At 38.7% G+C, this 19,629-nt stretch overlaps 1 protein-coding gene across 4 annotated transcripts in view; it reads right to left on the bottom strand.

Moving 5' to 3' along the window:
- ZNF484 (zinc finger protein 484) overlaps positions 1–18,943 on the bottom strand; it is a 36,704-nt gene extending 17,761 nt beyond the window's left edge. The window contains exons 1-2 of one of the 4 annotated variants that reach the window (XM_017954651.3): positions 16,171–18,942; positions 13,398–13,442 (exon numbers count right to left, since the gene is read on the bottom strand). In XM_017954651.3, coding sequence (XP_017810140.1) covers positions 13,398–13,442; positions 16,171–16,191 — 66 coding nt within the window. In that variant the 5' untranslated portion in view covers positions 16,192–18,942. Of the gene's footprint in view, positions 1–13,397; positions 13,443–16,170 lie in introns of all 4 variants that reach the window. The other 3 variants (XM_009199169.4, XM_017954652.3, XM_003918873.5) reach the window with 3 other exon arrangements.
- Between the last annotated feature and the right edge of the window lie 686 nt (positions 18,944–19,629).

Below are 19,629 nucleotides of genomic sequence, written 5' to 3'. Positions count from 1 at the left end.
TAGGGAAAGGGCAATTTGAACAAGAGTGAATTTCTCATTAAAAACCACAGATGTCAAAAGGAAGTGGCACCATATTTTTCAAGTGCTGAAGGGAAAGAGCTATCAAAATTGAATTCAATATCCAGTGAAAATAAAATAGGCTCTGTTTAAATTCTCTTAAACTTAATTCTGAGGAATTACCTGCCATTGGTAGTTAAGAAAGAAGTCTGAAAAAAATAAAAAAGGAATTAACTGCCATACATTTATGAAGCATAATTACTTAGGTAATTCTTAGGAATTACCTGCCATATATTTACTAAGCAAGATGTTCAGAACTTTATGTTGTGAACATCTTCACAACTTTACACAATATGCTTCAAGACATCAAAGAACTTACAACAATTGTCTCAGAGATTATAAAGGGTATAAGAGATGTGCAAAGTATAGCATGACCCCAAATAGAAGAAAATTCTACATGGAGTGTAAGACTAAGTTCTGTAGAGTTGATGAAACTTAAGCTTAGTCTTGGGAGATGACATGTTTAATGCATGCAGAGTAGGGTAAAGTGATTTTTAGAAGGGAGCAGCATGAGCAAAGGTATAAAGACAGGAAAATACATGATAAATTCAGGGAACTACAAATTAGTCTGCATAATGAGAGGTCTGTATGCAGTGAAGGAAAGGTGTTTATGAGAAAAGATGATTAAATTTGTGTTTAAAACTGCCAAGAAGATGCTGGTGAGGTTGTGGAGAAATAGGAACGCTTTTACACTGTTGGTGGGAATGTAAATTAGTTCAACCATTGTGTAAGACAGTGTGGTGATTCCTCAAAGATTTAGAAGTGGAATTTGACCCAGCAATCCCATTACTGGTTATATACCCAAAGAAATATACATCATTCTATTATAAAGATAAATGCATGCATATGTTCATTGTGGCACTATTCACAATAGCAAAGACATGGAATCAACCCAAATGCCCATCAATGATAGACTGGATAAAGAAAATGTGGCATATATGCATCATGGAATACTCTGCAGCCGTAAAAAGGAATGAGATCATGTCCTTTGCAGGGATATGCAGGGAGCTGGAAGCCATTATCCTCAGCAAACTAATGCAGGAACAGAAAACCAAACACTTGATGTTCTCACTTATAAGTGGGAGCTGAACACACGGACACAGGGTGGGGAACAACACTCACTGGGGCCTATCAGGGAAGGGTGGGGGGTGGGAGAGCATTAGGGAAAAGAGCTAATGCATGCTGGGCTTAATACCTAGGTGATGGGTTGCTAGGTGCAGCAAACCATCATGACACACGTTTACCTGTGCAACAAACCCGCACATGTACCCTAGAGCTTAAAATAAAAAATAAAAAAAAAGACTATCACGAAATGGCATGGGGAATACATTTGAATGAGCAAGAGTGGAAGTCCAGGCAATATTTCATGTGAAAGAATAAAACACCTAAGTTGGGGGGAAAATATTATTTAACAGGAATATAGAAAAAGAAATTGGTATAGATAGTAATTAGAATTGATAGATGCAGTAAGAAAAAGGAGGGACTAAAGTGAAATTCTCAATTATTCGTTTTGTATACTCTGAGATTATGGTGTCATATACTGAAGTAGAGATGATGAATGGGAAAAGGTTGGAGAAAGGGAACCAGATAAAATCACTTACGTTTTGCACATATTGAGATTACAGGGATTAAACATGTAGGCAGGCATGTTTAATCCCTGTAATTAACAGGAAGGAAGTTAGGCAGGAAGTTAGGCAGAGGCCTAGAGTGAAGATAAAGATTTGGAAGTCACCAGTAGATAATTAATAACTAAAATCATCTGAGTAAATAAGACTGCTTGAGAGGACACCTGATAAAGGAGAATGTAAAGAAAATAATCTGAAACAATTACCAGTATTGAAGAAGAGGTGTCCACAATAAAAACTGAGAAATCAGACAGAGTCAGGAGAGAGTAACGTCTTAGAATGTATGTGGGGATTAGTTGATGGGGCTGAATGCCAAGATGGATGAAAAAAGCAAAGTGCAGGGGCCTTTGAAAACAGTATGCTGAGAATAGATAGGGCTCAAGGACAGTATCTCCAACTGAACTTTTAATGAACTCCCGTAGGCGCCAAGAAGGCGGGTAGATAAGTAAGAATATAGAAGCAAGGTACTGAGTAGAAGGTTACATGTGGGAAAAGAAAGTTTGTTTTGCATTGCATTCTTTCTGCTGACGTGAGGTTTATGGAGTATAAATAAAGTGAGGCGGAGGCTCTGAGTGCGGCCGCCATGTTCTCTGTGTGTCTTTGTCTTTGTGTGTGTTCTTTCATTCTCCACCACCCCCGGTGCGGCCCCCAACAGCAAAGGACAAATAAATTTTGGCTTTTGTATTTAGGAGATGTGACAGTGATAGCTAGCTGTCTTCCAACATTCACTCATCCTTTCTTCCCTAATAACAGAACCTGAATTCTTAGCTGGGTACACTAAGACTCTCTTTTCCCAGCCTACCTTAAATGTAATCAGGAAACTATGCTTTGGCCACAAAGATACAGGTGATACTTCTGAGAAGGCATTTTTTAAAGGAGAAGGTGTGAGTGCCCCTTTCCTCCCCAACCTCCTCATGCTGCTGGCCTGGAACGCTGACTCAGTTAATGCCACCCCAGCCAATCTCGGGAACCATCAAGTAATGTGAGGTTGAAAATCACAAAATGAGAATGACATACAGAACAGAAAAAAACAGTGTATGAGTTTGTGAAGACACCAGGCCATGAATGAATACTTTCAGAGTTCTTTTGCTTGATAGAATAAACTCTGAGGTGTTTAAGCCTGTAATTTTTAGATTTCAGTTATACTAAAATGCATTTTGCCAAACGATTCTAATAAAATAGACAGAAACTGTGTTGCGATTATAGACTCTTAAGCTTTTAAGCAAAAATTTCAGTACCATGTAATAGCAAAAAGACCAGTACTCCAGGAAAATATAATTCATATTTTGAATGACAATCTAAAATACATAAAACAAAAGCTGACAAAATTACATGGAGAAATTGATAAATCTACACACACAGTGGGAGACTTCCCGACTCCCCCTCCCTACTCTGGGAGATTTTAACCAGATTACATTCATTAATCATTAGATAGAGCAACAAAAATTTGGCACGTATAGGAAAATTTCTGCAAGAAAATTGACAAGCCAGTTACAAAGGAGATGAGATCTCATACATAAAACAAATATGCAATAGTCAAAAAATAAGGATTATACAGAATATCTGAACAACACAAATAAGCTTTTTGTGATGTAGATAGAAATCACACATACACACACACGCACACACAGAGAGAGAGAACGAGAGAGAGAGAAAGAGTATATTCATCATTATATTAGGGGACCATACATGAATGACAATGTGATAGTACACAAAATGTATAAAGAATATAAATTAAAAAACAGGCTGGGTGCGGTGGCACATGCCTGTAATCCCAGTACTTTGGGAGGCCAAGGGAGGAGGATTGCTTGAGTCCACGAGTTTGAGACCAGACTGAGCAACATAGTGAGACCTTGTCTCTACAAAAAATCAAAACAACAACAACAACAAAAAGCATTGCCAACTACAGACAATTTAGTTTAAAAAAAGCCGGGGGGAATGAATCAAGCAATTCTTAAAATAAGTGTACATGACAATAAAATTCTGAAAACCTGTTCAATCACATTAGTAACCAGGGAAATGCTAATTAAATCCAAAATGAGATATCTGCAAACTCCCCAAGACGGCTAAAATTGTAAAGATTGAAAACACCACGTACTGGTAAAGACACAAAGTATTAAACATATCTGCACACTACTAGTAGGAATACAAACTGGCATAACAACTTTGCAAAGCTGTATAACATCATATACTAAAGTTGGAGAGGGGCCAGGTGCAGTGGCTCAGTCCTGTAATCCTAGCACTTTAGGAGGCTGAGGCAGGAGGATTGCTTGAGACCAGGAGTTCAAGACCAGCCTGGGCAACATAGCAAGATGCCATTTCTACAAAAAAAAAAAAAAAAAATTAGCCAGGCATAGTGGCACGCATCTATAGTCCCAGCTACTTGGGAGGCAGGGGTAGCAGGATCACTTAAGCCCTGAAAGTTGAGGCTGTAGTGAGCTGGGATCACACCAATGCACTCCACTCAGCCTGGGTGACAGAGCAAGACCTTGCCTTTGGATAGAAATAACTTCTGAAAGAAATGTTCACAAGAGCATATTTATAATGCATTTTATATTTCTCAATAGTAAAGGCTTAAAAATAAATGAAAATAAAATTATAATGGTACAGAAATACATACAGCATACCATCTTTTATGGAAGGAACATAATACTTTTCCTATTTGTTTTTGGCTATATAATGATACTTTGAATACACACTAAAAAAATTAGTTATCCAGATTGATGACATGGGCTGATAGGAAAAGAAAGAGGGAGATTTTTCACTATATACTTATTTTCTTACTTTTAAATCATATGCATGTATTACCTATTCAAAATACCCATCTGACAAAGGTCTAATATCCAGATTCTACAGGGAACTTAAGCACATTTACAAGAAAAAAACAATCCCATCAAAAAGTGGGCGAAGGATATGAACAGACATTTCTCAAAAGAAGACATTTATGTGGCCAACAATTATATGAAAAAAGCTCAACATCACTGATCATTAGAGAAATGCAAATCAAAACCACAATGAGATACCACCTCATGCCAGTCAGAATGGCAATTATTAAAAAGTCAGGAAACAACAGATGCTGGCGAGGCTGTGGAGAAATAGGAATGCTTTTACACTGTTGGTGGGAATGTAAATTAGTTCAACCATTGTGGAAGACAGTGTGGCAATTCCTCAAGGATCTAGAACCAGAAATACCAGTTGACCCAGCAATCCCATTACTGGGTATATACCCAAAGGAATATAAATCATTCTACTAAAAGACACATGCACACGTATGTTTATTGCAGCACTATTTACAATAGCAAAGACATGGAACCAACCCAAATGCCCATCAATGATAGATTGGATAAAGAAAATGTGGTACATATACAACATGGAATACTATGCAGCCATAAAAAGGAATCAGATCACATGCTTTGCAGGGACCTGGATGAAGCTGGAAACCATCATCCTCAGCAAACTAACACAGGAACAGAAATCCAAACACTGAATGTTCTATTATAAGTGGGAGTTGAATAATGAGAACACACAGACACAGGGCAGGGAACAAGCCACACCAGGGCCTATCGAGGGGTCGGGGGGTAAGGGGAGAGAAAGCATTAGGACAAATAGCTAATGCAAGCAGGCTTAAAACCTAGATAATGGGGGCCGGGCGTGGTGGCTCACACCTGTAATCCCAGCACTTTGGGAGGCCAAGATTGGTGGATCACCTGAGGTCGGGAGTTTGAGACCAGCCTGACCAACATGGAGAAACCCCATCTCTACTAAAAATACAAAATTAGCCAGGCACGGTGGCTCACACCTGTAATCCCATCACTTTGGGAGGCCGAGGCAGGTGGATCACGAGGTCAAAGACCATCCTGGCTAACACGGTGAAACCCCGTCTCCACTAAAAAACACAAAAAATTAGCCAGGCCTGGTGGCGGATGACTGTAGTCCCAGCTACTCGGGAGGCTGAAGCAGGAGATTCACTTGAACCTGGGAGGCGGAGGCTGTGGTGAACCGAGATCGCACCATTGCACTCCAGCCTGGGCAACAAGAGCGAAACTCCATCTCAAAAAACAAAGCAAAACAAAACAAAACAAAACAACAATAACAAAAAAAAACAAGCCTAGATGATGGGTTGATGGGTGCAGCAAACCACCATGGCACGCATATACCTATGTAACAAACCTGCAAGTTCTGCACATGTATACTGGAACTTAAAGTAAAATTTTTTTTTTTTTTTTGAGACGGAGTCTTGCTCTGTGCCCCAGGCTGGAGTGCAGTGGCGCGATCTCGGCTCACTGCAAGCTCCGCCCCCCCGGGTTCACGCCATTCTCCTGCCTCAGCCTCCCAAGTAGCTGGGACTACAGGCGCCCACCACCTCGCCCCGCTAATTTTCTTGTATTTTTAGTAGAGACGGGGTTTCACCGTGTTAGCCAGGATGGTCTCGATCTCCTGACCTCGTGATCCGCCCGTCTCGGCCTCCCAAAGTGCTGGGATTACAGGCTTGAGCCACCGCGCCCGGCCTGTAAAATTTTAAAAAAAGAAAATATCGCACCCATTAATATTAGAAAGATCGTTCAGAACTGAAGAAAAGAGTCCTTGAAATTAATAATACAATACTAATGAGAAACTCAGTAACCTGAAACTTTCCATGATACTGCACAGAGCACTTCTTCTTGGGCTGATTTTAATCCACGTCCTCTTTTTGCAATGAACTATAAGCATGAGTATAATGGCTTTCCTGAGTTGTGTCAGTCCTTCTCGTGAATTATTGAAACTGAGGGTGGTCTTGGAGATTCCTGAGCTTGCAGTTTCTGTCATAAGTGAGGGTAGTCTTAGAGACGCCTAAATAATTGTACTTGGGCTTGTATCTGGGTGTCAATAGGGCTGTATTGCTTCTGGAGGTTCTAAGGGAATATCCATTTCCTTGATTTTTCTAGCTTCTAGAGGTCACCTGTATTCTTTGGCCTTAAAATAACACAAAGTTGTCACTGTTCTGGAGGTCATATGTCCAAAGTAGGTCCTGCTGGGCTGCATTCGTTCTGGAGACTCTACAGGACAATCCATTTCTATGTCTTACCCAGCTTCTTGAGACTCAAGAGATCTAACATTTGAGAAACGTAAGAATTCCTAGTATCATGTGGAAGGGACAGCCCATGCCAGTAGCTGAGTATCAGATAGAGAGTAACTATGAGCAGGTCGACAACTCCAAGAGGAGTTTCTTTAAAGAGCCGAAATGAATAGCATGTAATCTAGAGCCAACGGCCTGGGTCTTATTTTCCTGGCTTCGTCATTCAGGAGCTGTGTGATCTTGGGCAAATTACTTCTCTGTGTAACAGTTTTCCTCCTCTGTAAAATGAGAATAATTATTATTGATAGCTGTCTTTGTTTACCGCTGCTATAAAGGACTACCTGAGCCTGGGTAATTTATAAAGAAAAGAGGTTTATTTGGCTCATGGTTCTGCAGGCTGTGCAAGAAGCATGGCATCAGCATCTGCATCTGGGGAGGGCCTTCAAGCTGCTTCCATTCATGGCAGAAGGGGAAGAGAAGCCGGTGTATGCAGAGATCATATGGCAAGAGAGGAAGAAAGAGAGAGAATGGGAGGTAGCAGGCTCTTCTCAACAACCAACTCTCATGGAACTCATAAGATTGAGAACTCACCACCTCCCCAGAGACAGCATTAATCTATTCATGAGGGATCTGTCCCCATGACCAAAATACTTCCCATTATGCCCTACCTCCTACACTGGGATCAAACTTCTCTTTTATTATTTATTTATTTATTTGAGATGGAGTCTCGCTCTGTTGCCCAGGCTGGAGTGCAATGGCGCGCTCTCGGCTCACTGCAAGCTCCGCCTCCCTGGTTCACCCCATTCTCCTGCCTCAGCCTCCGGAGTAGCTGGGACTACAGGTGCCCACCACCATGCCCGGCTAATTTTTTTTTTTGTATTTTTAGTAGAGACGGGGTTTCACCATGGTAGCCAGGATGGTCTCGATCTCCTGACCTTGTGATCTGTCTGTCTCAGCCTCCCAAAGTGCTGGGATTACAGGCATGAGCCACTGTGCCCAGCCCTCTTTTATTTTTAAAATTTCTTTTTATTTATTTATTTTTGTAAGAGACAGGGTCTCGCCATATTACCTAGGCTGATCTCAAACTCCTGGCCTCAAGTGATCCTCCTATCTTGGCTTCCTGAGTAGCTGGGATTACACACAAGCCACCATCTAGGGATCAAATTTCAGCATGAGATTTGGAGAGGATAAATATCCAAACCACAGTAATAACTCATAGGGTTTGTGACTGAATTAGTTAATAGAGAATGCTTATAGTGCCTAGCATATAGTAAGCACTGTATTAATGTTTATATTACTGTTATTATTTAACATATTGTAATATATTGAGAAGGTATTTATATACATGGGAAGACTAGAGATGAATTAGTGATAGTATAATATATATTGTATATGTATGTATGGAAAACAAAACAAATAATTAAGCCAGAGACTTATAATTTCGGGTAAAACAAAAAGCACTGCATAAAAAGTAAATGGCTCACTTGTGAATATTGTTAAAATCATCATCATAATAAAATGCAGCCTACTGATTTACACCAAATTATGATATACCCATATTAGGCTGGGCGCGGTGGCTCACACCTACAATTCCAGCACTTTGGGAGGCTAAGGTGGGCGGATCGCTTGAGCCCAGGAGTTCAAGACCAGCCTGGGCAACATGGTAAAACCCCATCTCTACTAAATAAATAAATAAATAAAATACCCATATTAGAAGGAGGGTACATGAGAAATGTGTACGTGAGTGTCAAGGGCCTGAGTGTCTGAAAGAAAGCTAATTCCTTATTTCCATTGTGTTATCTGTAGATAACTGCTTAAGACTGAAAGCCTAGAAATACCAATACGAACATGTTATTTAGACATATGAAAGTAAACAGCAAAAGACAGTAAACTGAGTTCAAAGTGATTACCTTTGAGAAGCTGAAATTTGAGGGTGAAGAGAGCAGATGACAACTGTTTTATTCTAAGAAACCACAAAGAACAATTTGACTAAGTAACTATAGGTAAAATGTTCATGACATTGAAAATGAAATACTTATTTTTAAAAGTTCAAATGCAAAGGACAAAGAGGCAGTTATAATTGAACAAAACGTATAAGACTATGCTTAATATATGAAGTCCTCTGTTCAAAATCAATAAACTGGATTCCACTCCTGGAAAGATACAGCAGATGCACTTGTCTCGACTCAGCCTGTTAAGTTCATCTGCAAACCATAGACATTATCCATCAAACTAACATACAGAGACTCTGAAAGGTAAAGAAAAATAGGCACCCTGGCTAAGGGCCTCAGGAACCAGGAAGCTAAACAGTAATGAGCTCTCTGTGTCTTTCGGCCTCATATAGATAGCCCTGACCAGGTGTTCGAAAAACCTGCAATCCAGGAACACCAACAAGTGCATACAAAAAGACCTGGAAAAAAGTGCTCTCTCTAGCTAAAAGACCAGGAAAGGGGCAACAGAGAAAAAAAACTTTTAGACAAAACCTACTCCAAGCAAATACCACAGATACTAAAACAACAAAAAACTGTGGACTTGATTCATCTGTCATCAGCAAAGACTCAGTGGTTAGCCTAGGCTCCTGTATTTGCCTGGATGTCCGGGGATGCCCCTCCACTACAATAGGGTAGTATGAGAAAAAGCCAACTGGGGAGCTGGGACTTGCATCTCTGCACAGTGGTAATGGGTAGCTTTCCTGCCATGCCAGTGGGAGCCACATCAGGGCTGGACTTCCATTCCTACCTGGCAGTAAAGCGACAGTCTTTCCATCACCACAGGTATGGTGTGAGAGGAGGCCAGATGAAAATCCAAGACCTCCATCCCTCTGAGAGGTAACGAGGCCCCATCCAACCTAACAATATCAGAGAAGACAGCATGAAGAGCAGAAACAAGGTACCCTCTCCTGTCAGACAAAGTGATGTCACCAGAGGTCTACTGGGGAGCCTGAACTGCCAACCCCAACTAGCAGTAATGAGATGTCTCTCTCCCCACAGACTGTCAACAGAGTTCAAGTATGGAACCTGCAAATTCACATCCACCTGGCGGTAGTACAGCAAGGTCCCCCGATTCCCACACTGGCCCAGAGGACGCCTGCTAAAAAAGAGGACTCAAATAAGATCTAGAGTCTAAGGTTTCCACCATACATTACAAAATCGTTTGAATAACCAAGAACCAGAAAACCTCAACTTGAATCAGGAAATGACCAATCAACAGATACTAAAACCGAAGTATGCATGTATCAGAATTATTTCATAAGGATTTTAAAGCAGTCCTCAGAAAAATGTTTTAATAAGCATATGAACACACTTGAAACAATAAAAAAATTTCAACAAAGAAATAGAGAAGAGATGAAGAAATCAAATGAAAATTTTAGAACTAAAAAATAACCAATATTAAAAACTCAATAGATGGGCTCAAAAGAATGGAGACAACAGAAGAAATAATCTGAGTACCTGAAAATAAAATAGAAATGATCTAATCTAAAGAATGGAGAGAAAACAGACTGAGAAAAAATGAACAGACCCTCAGAGACATGTGAGACACTAACAAAAAATCTAACATTTGTGTCATTGGAGTTCCAGAAAAAGAAAAAGAAGAGAAAGGAATAGGGGCTGAATGGGGGCTAAACAAGTATTTGAAGAAATAATGAATGAAAATTTCTGAAACTTCCCAAAAGATATACACTTACAGATAGAAGCTGAGCAAATCCCAAAAAGGAAAAAAACAAAGAAATTCATACTAAGAAAGAATTATAGTCAAACTTCTGAAAACTACAGACAAAGAAATAATGCTGAAAGCATTCAGAGAGAAACTACACATTACCCACAGGAGAAAACAATTTGAAAGACAGTGTGTGATACTAAGAACGATGGCTCCCCAAGGATGTTCACATCCTAATTCCCAGCAATTGTGAATATGTGGGGCAAAAGGGAAGTCAGGTTTCAGATCAAATCTAGATGGCTACATCAGCTGCCTTAAAATAGGGAGATTAATTATCTTGGATTATCTGGGTGGGCTGAATATAATCACAAATTTGCTTAAAAGTTAAATCAGGAGGGCCAGGCAAGGTGGCTCACACCTGTAATTCCAATACTTTGGGAGGCCGAGGCGGGCAGATCACCTGAGGTCGGGAGTTTGAGACTAGCCTGACCAACATAGAGAAATTCTGTCTCTACTAAAACATACAAAATTAGCAGGGCGTGGTGGCATATGCCTGTAATCCCAGCTACTTGGAAGGCTGAGGCAGGAGAATCACTCGAACCCAGAAGGCAGAGGTTGTGGTGAGCCAAGAGCGCACCACTGCACTCCAGCCTGGGCAACAAGAGCAAATCTCCGCCTTAAAAAAAAAAAAAAAGTTAAAGCAGAGGCAATAAAAGAGAGTCAGAGAAAGATGTGACTACAAAAGAGTGGTCAGAGAGATACAACGTTGATGGCTTTGAAGTTGGAGGAAAGGGCCACAAACTGAAATGTGTGCACCCACTAGAAGCTAGAACAGCCATGGAAAATAGAAACAGATTCTTTCTTACAGCCTGTAGAAAGGAATACTGCCCTTTTGACACCTTGATTTTAGTTCAGTAAGACCCATGTCAGCCTTCTAAAATATAGAACTGTATGTTAAAAAAAAAAAAGTGTTATTTTAAGCAACTACATTTTTGATAATTTATTTCAGCAGCAATAGAAAATGAACATGCAGTTTTAACTAATATCTCATCAGAAACTCTGGAGTCAGAAGGAAGTAGCACATTTTTCAAGTGCTTAAAAAAAAAAAACTATCAACTTAGAATTTTGGATCAGGCAAAAATATCCTTCAGGAGAATGTGGAAATCAAGACATTCTCAGTCCTCCAAAAATTTATATGTTTAGGCTCTAACTCCTAATTGGACTGTATTTGGAGATAAGGCTTTTAAGAGGTAATTACGGTTAAACGAGGTAGGGGTCCTAATCTGATAAGACAGGTGGCCTTATAGAGATTCTCTCTCCATAGGCAGGCAGGCAGGCGGTCACTAGGGAATGGCCTGTGAGCACATAGTGAGAATCTGGTTTTCGTTTACAAGCCAGGAAAAGAGCCCTCAGCAGAACCTGACCATGCTCGCACCAAGATCTTTGAGTTCCAGCCTCCCTGTGAGAAAGTAAATTTTTGTTGTTTAGTCCACCCAGTCTATGGTACTTTGTTATGGCAGCCTGAGCTGACTAAGACAACTACCAACAACTCTGCACACATAAATTTGACAACTTAGATGAAAGGGTACAGTTCCTGAAAACACACAAACTACCACAACCCTCTCAATATTAAGTAGACAATATGAATAGCTCCGTAACTCTTAAAGAAACTGAGTTTGTAATCTTAAAACTTCCAAAAAAGAAATCTCTAGACCCAGACAGTTTCTCTGGAGAATTCTACCAAATATTTGAAGAATTATAATTAACATCAATTCTACACAGTTTTTTCCAGAAAAAAACTGAGAAGAGAAGGGAATACTTCCCAGTTTATTGTGTGAGGCTATGATTTCCCTGACACAAAAACTGGACAAAGTATAGAAAAATAAAACACAAACTATACACCATCTCTGGCAGAATAATCATTATAAAGGAACACATTCCAACTGATTTTATGAGGCCAGGGTTATCCCGATACCTAAACCAGAAATAGTACCAAGAGAAAAAAAAGAAAGAGAGAGAGAGAGAAAGAAAAAAAAAGTGATACCCTTCATAAATATGATACAAAAACCCTTAACAAAATATTAGCAAATACAAATAATTTAAAAAGTATATACCACAACCAAGTGGAGTTTATTCCATGGATGCAAGGCAGGTTCAATATTAAAAAATCAATCAGTGTAATCTACCGTACCAACAGATTCAACAAGTAAAATCACATTATCACGTCAACTGGTACAGAAACAGCATAAAACAAAATTCAACTTCCATTCATGATAAAACCTCAAGTTTGTTTCAGAAGATGGTCCTGGGACAAGGAGCATTGATGTTCTGTGGAAATTTGTGAGAAATAAAAATTCTCATATCCCATCCCATAGCTACTAAATCAGAATCTGAATTCAAATGCAAATGCAAGTAAAGTGTCAGAAGCACTGTTCTATAAGACAGCAACAGAACAACTGTGGCTACTTTTTGTATTTTTAGTGGAGACGGGGTTTCACCATGTTGGCCACGTTTGTCTGGAACTTCTGACCTCAGGTGATCCACCCACCTCGACCTCCCAAAGTGCTGGAATTACAGGTGTGAGCCGCTGCACCTGGCCTGTTAGTGCACTTTCAGTAGGGTTGCTGTTGAAGACTGTTCTGTCATTAACTATCTGAAGATCTATCAAAAAATTTCTCAAACACCAAGAACCATGAAATCTTTACCACAGATGAAATAAATTACTTGTTAATTTTATTAATATAAACCATGTATCCAATTTCCATTATTGCTATGTCTTTCAGGAAGATCAGAGACAATTTAACAGTTCAAAGTTCATAACTGTGTAAGACCATATATTCTAAACTTGACTCGGGGTTGACAGTCTCATCTTCATTTTCTCTGATCTTAGTTTTTATTTATCTAGTCTTGTCATCTTACTATAGGGATTGTTAGATGTCTCCTAAAATCCACTAAAAGTAAAAGAAAGCAACAAATAAACAGATGAACAAATAAGAACTCACCAGGGATTTGGTCATTTTTGGCTCTTCGGACAAAGGGGCAGAGATCTGAGAAAACAGATGGGTAGAGGTAGAGATGAGAGAAGGAAGTGTGCCAATGTCACACATGGACACATACATCATTTACTGCCCATGTGCCTTACTCAAAAATTTATTTCTGGAGCTACAACATTAAAATATCATCCCATCCCATACTGTACAAAGATTTAAGTGCAAAAGTTTTACCATAACATGGTTAATAAAAAAGAAAGATTAGAAACATTTAGATATCCAATAATTGTGGAGTGCTTAAATACTTTATAAAATATCCAAAGGACATACTGTTCTATTACATCATTATACTATCTGATTTCACAGGCCCTTCAAGTTATCATCAACCCTGGTACCTAACTCCTCACTACCACTCTTCAATCTGCTCTAAGTGCCAATTGGTGCCCAGAGACTACTCCCAGAAGCCATTACTGAAACCTCAGATTCACTGATTCCCATGCCTTACTGCCCATGAGCCCTGCATCACTCATCCTACACTTGCTGATCACAGAGTCTTCAATTCCTCTACCTTAATTGTTCTGGCTCTTTACCAATCAATCCCACGTCCCCATGACTGACCTCTATGCCTGTATGACTACCCACCGCACATCTCCATCAGTCATCCAAAGAGTGCCAATTCCAGGCATACCTGTACCTGCACTGGGGCCTTAGCACACGAACACATCTCCCTCCGCTGACACAGCTAGGCTATAAACTCCTCCACATACACAAATAGGAACTCAATGTACAAATCTGGCGCAATTCTTGAATGTATAGAATAAATTTACAAATAGAAAACACTTCTAAATCTAATTGTGAAAAGATTATTTACAGAGAAAGAGTTAAGGAAATAAGAAAACTCTTTATCTGCAGTAGTGAAAGCTAAATGATGTCGGAAATAGCATCTAAAAGGCCTCTCCTCTGTCAGGGCCAGAGAGACATTTTCAGAAATAAAAGCATTTGCAGAGTATCTCTATCTTTGAGAGAAATACTGAAAGAAGTAGTCCAAATAAATGTAAATTGAATCACACATCAAGAAATGTTGAATAGGAAATATTGTTCAGCAATAATTATTGCAAAAGATATATAATTATTAAAAAGGACAATGTGACAATGTGATAAAGAGGCCACTAAAGAGAAAATTAATAATACCCTACGATAAAACATTCCTAATAATCTCAGGAAAAAATGGAAAAAATGGGGTGCAGAATGGAAACAATGAGCAGAAATTCAATCAATCCAATGAAAATATTATATAAAGAAAAGGCAGAAAATAAAACGGTTAAATAGTAAACATCAAATGGAAGGCATAAAATCAGATAAATCATTATTACACTAAACTGAGAGGTAAAATTCTATCAACAGAGACTACAAGTTGGATTTGAAAAAAACAAAAGATATCTATTGTAAACAAATAGGTAATCTGACACAGAGACAAATATGGATATAAAATAAAGCTCGGGCAAAGACACATCATCCAAATGCAATAAAAGTAAAAACAGGTGTGGCAATGTAAGTATCAAAGTGGAATTCGATGTTAAAAAGTGTTTTTCTTTTTTCTTTTTGGTTGAAAAAGGGGATCCTATAATACCATTTAATACATGAAAAAGGATAAAAAATGCATTAACCATTAGGTGTACGTATGCCCGTCCCTCAGACACACAAATAAAATTAGCAAAAAAGCACATACAACTGCAAAGTGAACTATTAAAGTAAGAGATTTTTATTGTATCTGTTCCAGAATATTAAACAAGTAGATCAAAATTAGGAAAGATAAAGATTTGAAAAATACCAACAGGCAAGACTTAATTAAAGAGAATTTTGGCCCATACAACAAAATATAATTTTTCTCTTATATCTGTTGAACAAAATTCATTGAGTAACTTGGCTTCAAGGAAAATCTTGATAAACTGTTAAAAGTTGAGACTTGATACTCTGCATTTTCTGACAATAGAATAAAATAAAAAACAGCTAAAACATACTTTAATAATTTGGGAATGAAGAAACTCCCCTAAATAACTAAGGATCAAAGGGAAACATCAAGATGAATTTATACATTTTATAGATAAAGATGTAGTTAAAGAAACTTTACTACCCTAAATGTATCCAGCATAAAACTTAAGAAAATAAGGGAAAGAATAACAAATTACATCAAAAAGTGGGAAAAAGAGAAAGTACGTAAAAAGAAAAAGAGAAAAAATTTAATATTAAAAGAGTAGGGAGTAGTTTATTGGACATTTCAAAATGTCCAGTAAAACAGATAGACCTTTCAGACACTTGATTCTTTTTAAAAAGGGAGAGAAAGAATGAATGATATATAAATACAATAACCGTAATGGTAAAGGAGCTACTAGTCTTGGATATGAAACAGAACAAAATGGAAATGGAAATATGCAATTCTATGTAACATATGCTTTAAATCTTTAGCAAAATACATCATGATAATGAAACAGAAACGAAAATGTAAACAGATCGGTACGTATAAAAGAGAGGAAACTAAGATGTGCATCATTCACTCCTCAGATCCCTCCTTAGTCCCCACAGTCATCCTCCCCCACAACCGCACAGTCCGCCCTCACTCCGCCCTCAGATCCACCACCAGAGACCCCCAGTCCGCCCTCACTCCGCCCTCAGATCCACCACCAGAGACCCCCCAGTGCCCTCTCACTCCTCCCTCAGATCCACCATCAGAGATCGCTCCGACTTCCACTATTCCATCCATTGACCGTCCGTCCCCATCACTGACCGGAGGGCTCACGACAGACATCAGAGATTCTTCTTGCTCAGTCCACAGATGCTGCCATCCCTCTATTCACCTGCCCCTCACCCACGTTCTCTCAGGACAGTGGTCATTTGCTTCGGGCGGTGACTATAGTCGCAAGAACCAGAACAGGACCCACTTCCTTTTTCTCAATGCCTCCCTACTTCTTACAGCGCTGCCTGGGTGTGCGCATGCTCAGCAGTCTTCGTGGCCGAAGGTTGCCAGTAGTCAACATGGCGCTTTGCCAAACACGCTCCCGTTTCAGTGGCTTAGGCGGGGCGCCAGTATGGCGGCGCCCATGTAGACACTCTGGCCTGTGTGCGGCCATGTTGAGGTGATGTAGCGATTGAGGGGCTGAGGGTTGTCCAGAGAGAAGGCAGCAAGCAGAGGTGTGTCCCATCATACTAAGCCAGGACACAATCAAAGCCTGTCACTTCAGGTTACAATCTTTCTCCAGTGCTTCTGTGGACACAACACTGTTAACCAACAGGAACTAATCAGCATTTACGTAATACCGCAAACGCAGCGGAATACACATTTTTTTTTCATGTCCATGGGACACTTAGCAAGATATGAGGTAACCTGGGCCATAAAACAAATCTCAGCAAATTTAAAACAACTGAAATCATACAGAGTTTGTTCTCTGAACACAATAGAATTAAACTAGAAATCAGTAACACGAAGATAAAAGGAAAATCTCCAAACACGTGAAAACACATGCTAAATAATCCATTGTTCAAAGAGAAAGTCTCAGATTTTTAAAATACATTGAAATGAATGAAAGTGAAACACAACATATCAAAATTTGTGGGATGTGGCCAAATCAGTGGTGAGAGAGAAATTTATACCACTAAGGGCTTACATTAGAAAAGAAAAAAATTTTGAAGTAATAACCAAGTAATAACCAAGCTCCCCACTTCTAGAAAAAGAAGAGCAAAATAAACCAAAAGCAAGTGAAAAATAGTAAATAATAAGGATAAGAAGATAATAAAATGTAAAAAGAAAAATAGAGAAAAACCAATTAAACAAAAGCTGGTTCTATAAATGTCAATAAAATTGACAAGCCTACAGAGGAGACACAAAACATCAATATCAAGAATGAAACAGGAGATACCACTGTAGACCATGACAAAATCAAAAGAATAAAGAGAATACTACAAACAACTCTACAAATATAAATTTCACAATACAGATGAAATGCATTAATTCTTGAAAAAGCACAAATTCTCTCTTACAAAATGAAATAGTTATGTTGAATAGCCCTAGAATTGAAGTCATAATTTGAAACATCTGAAAAAGAAATCATCAGGCCTGGATAGATAGATCAGAGAATTCTAACAAACATTTAAAGGTTAACACGAATTATATCCAGTCTCTTCCAGAATAAAGGATAGAAAGAAGCCAATAGAAAGATATTCCAACTCATGAGGCCAGTGTTACTCTGGTATCAGAGCTAAAGACAGAAGAAGAATGGAAATCAGTATTCTTCATGAATCTAGATGGAAAAAATTCTCAACCAAATAATAGCAAAAATAATTCAACAATATATAAAAATAATTACAAACCACGAACAAGTGATGTTTATTCCAGGAATAAAAAGCTGTCTTGGTATTCAAAAATCAATTCGTGTAACCCGCCACATTAGCAAGCTAAAGATAAGCATATTACGTGATTATATCAATGCAGGAAAAGCATTTGAAAAAAATTCAACACCCATTTATAATGAAAAAAAAACTTTCAGGAATTAGGAACAGAGTTAAACTTTCTAACTTTTAAGTTAGAAAAAAATCTACAGCTAACATAAAACTAAAAGATGAAAGAGACTGAATGCTTTCCCATTCAGTTTGGGAAGAAGGAAAATAGGTCTGTGCTCATCATTTTTATTCTACGTAGCTCTGGAAGACCCACCCAGCTCACAAAAATTCTCTCCATAACCAGACTCTAGCCAGGCTCCTTTGAACTCTCTTGTCAACTAAACCCTGGCTTTTGGGCTTTTGTGTTGTCTGTGCATTGCCCAATATTAGTAAGAATCCTAGCAATTTAGTCAGAATCCTCCATCTTCATATCTAATAACAAATTAGATATCATAATCACCATTGATATCTAATTTGTTTTCTTATTGTCTACCATCCCCAGGTGATATCTGATCACTCTGGCATGGTTTCAGCAAGAATCCTGTGAGGTCAGTTTAGCCAGATTCCCTCCTATTAGTAATTTTCCATACACTACCAACCCTCCACCCTACTCTGTGGCTGTAAAATCTCTACTTTCCCCTATATTCAGAGGGAAACCTGAATATATGGAAACTGGAGATTACTGCAAAACCCTATTGCAGTAATCTCTATATCTATTGTAATAATCCCTCTTAATAAAGTCTGTCTTACTATTTTTTAACAGGTGTCACAAATAGTTTTTTCTATAATACAGCTCAACAAAACAAGTCCAAAATAGAAGAATAAAATGGGAGGAATTATTCTACCCAATTTTTTAACTTTTTACGTAGTTACAGAAATCAAGACAGTGTGGTATTAGCAGGGGGATAGACAGTTCAATAAAACAGAATTGAGAACTCAGAAATAGATCCATACAACTACAACCAACTGACTTTTGAAAAAGGTGCTATATCAATTCAGTAGTAGAGTGGTTCTGGAGCAGTTAGATATCATAGACAAAACAACGAACCTCAATCTAACCTCATGTCTTTATTTAAAAAAAGGATCGGCCGGGCACAGTGGCTCACGCCTGTAATCCCAGCACTTTGGGAGGCCAAGGAGGGTGGATCACGAGGTCAGGAGATCGAGACCATCCTGGCCAACACGGTGAAACCCTGTCTCTACTAAAAACAAAAAAAAATTAGCCGGGCATGGTGGCGGGAGCCTGTGTTCCCAGCTACTCGGGAGAATGGCGTGAACCCTGGAGGCGGAGCTTGCAGTAAGCTGAGATGGCACCACTGCACTCCAGCCAGGGCCACAGAGTGAGACTCTGTCTCAAAAAAAAAAAAAAAAAAAAAAGGATCATAGATCTCAATATAAAAATATGAAATTTAATGAGAAATTCTTCAGGATGTAGGACTTGATGAATAATTATTAGACATGACACCAAAAAAAAACCCACACACACACACAAAGAATTTATTATTTGGATGTTATCAAAATTTAAAACTTTTGGCCTGCAGAAGAGCCTGTTAATAAAAAGACAAGGTAAAAACTAGGAGAAAACTGCAAATCACACTTGATAAACCATATCTGACAAGGAGCTCATATCTAGAATATTCTTGAAGTTTTCAAAAGTCAACAACAACAACAACAAGAAAAAACAATCCAATTAGAAAATGGGCTAAAGGCATGAACAGATATTTCACTGAACAGGATATATTGATGGAAAATGAGAAAATAAAATAACTTTTATCAGAGGAATGCCAGTCCTTTTAAATTATCAAGCCCA

The sequence above is a fragment of the Papio anubis genome, unplaced genomic scaffold, assembly GCF_008728515.1.
Source record: "Papio anubis isolate 15944 unplaced genomic scaffold, Panubis1.0 scaffold119, whole genome shotgun sequence".
In the NCBI taxonomy this organism is placed as follows: domain Eukaryota; kingdom Metazoa; phylum Chordata; class Mammalia; order Primates; family Cercopithecidae; genus Papio; species Papio anubis.
This window is presented reverse-complemented; position numbering and strand designations above follow the sequence as displayed.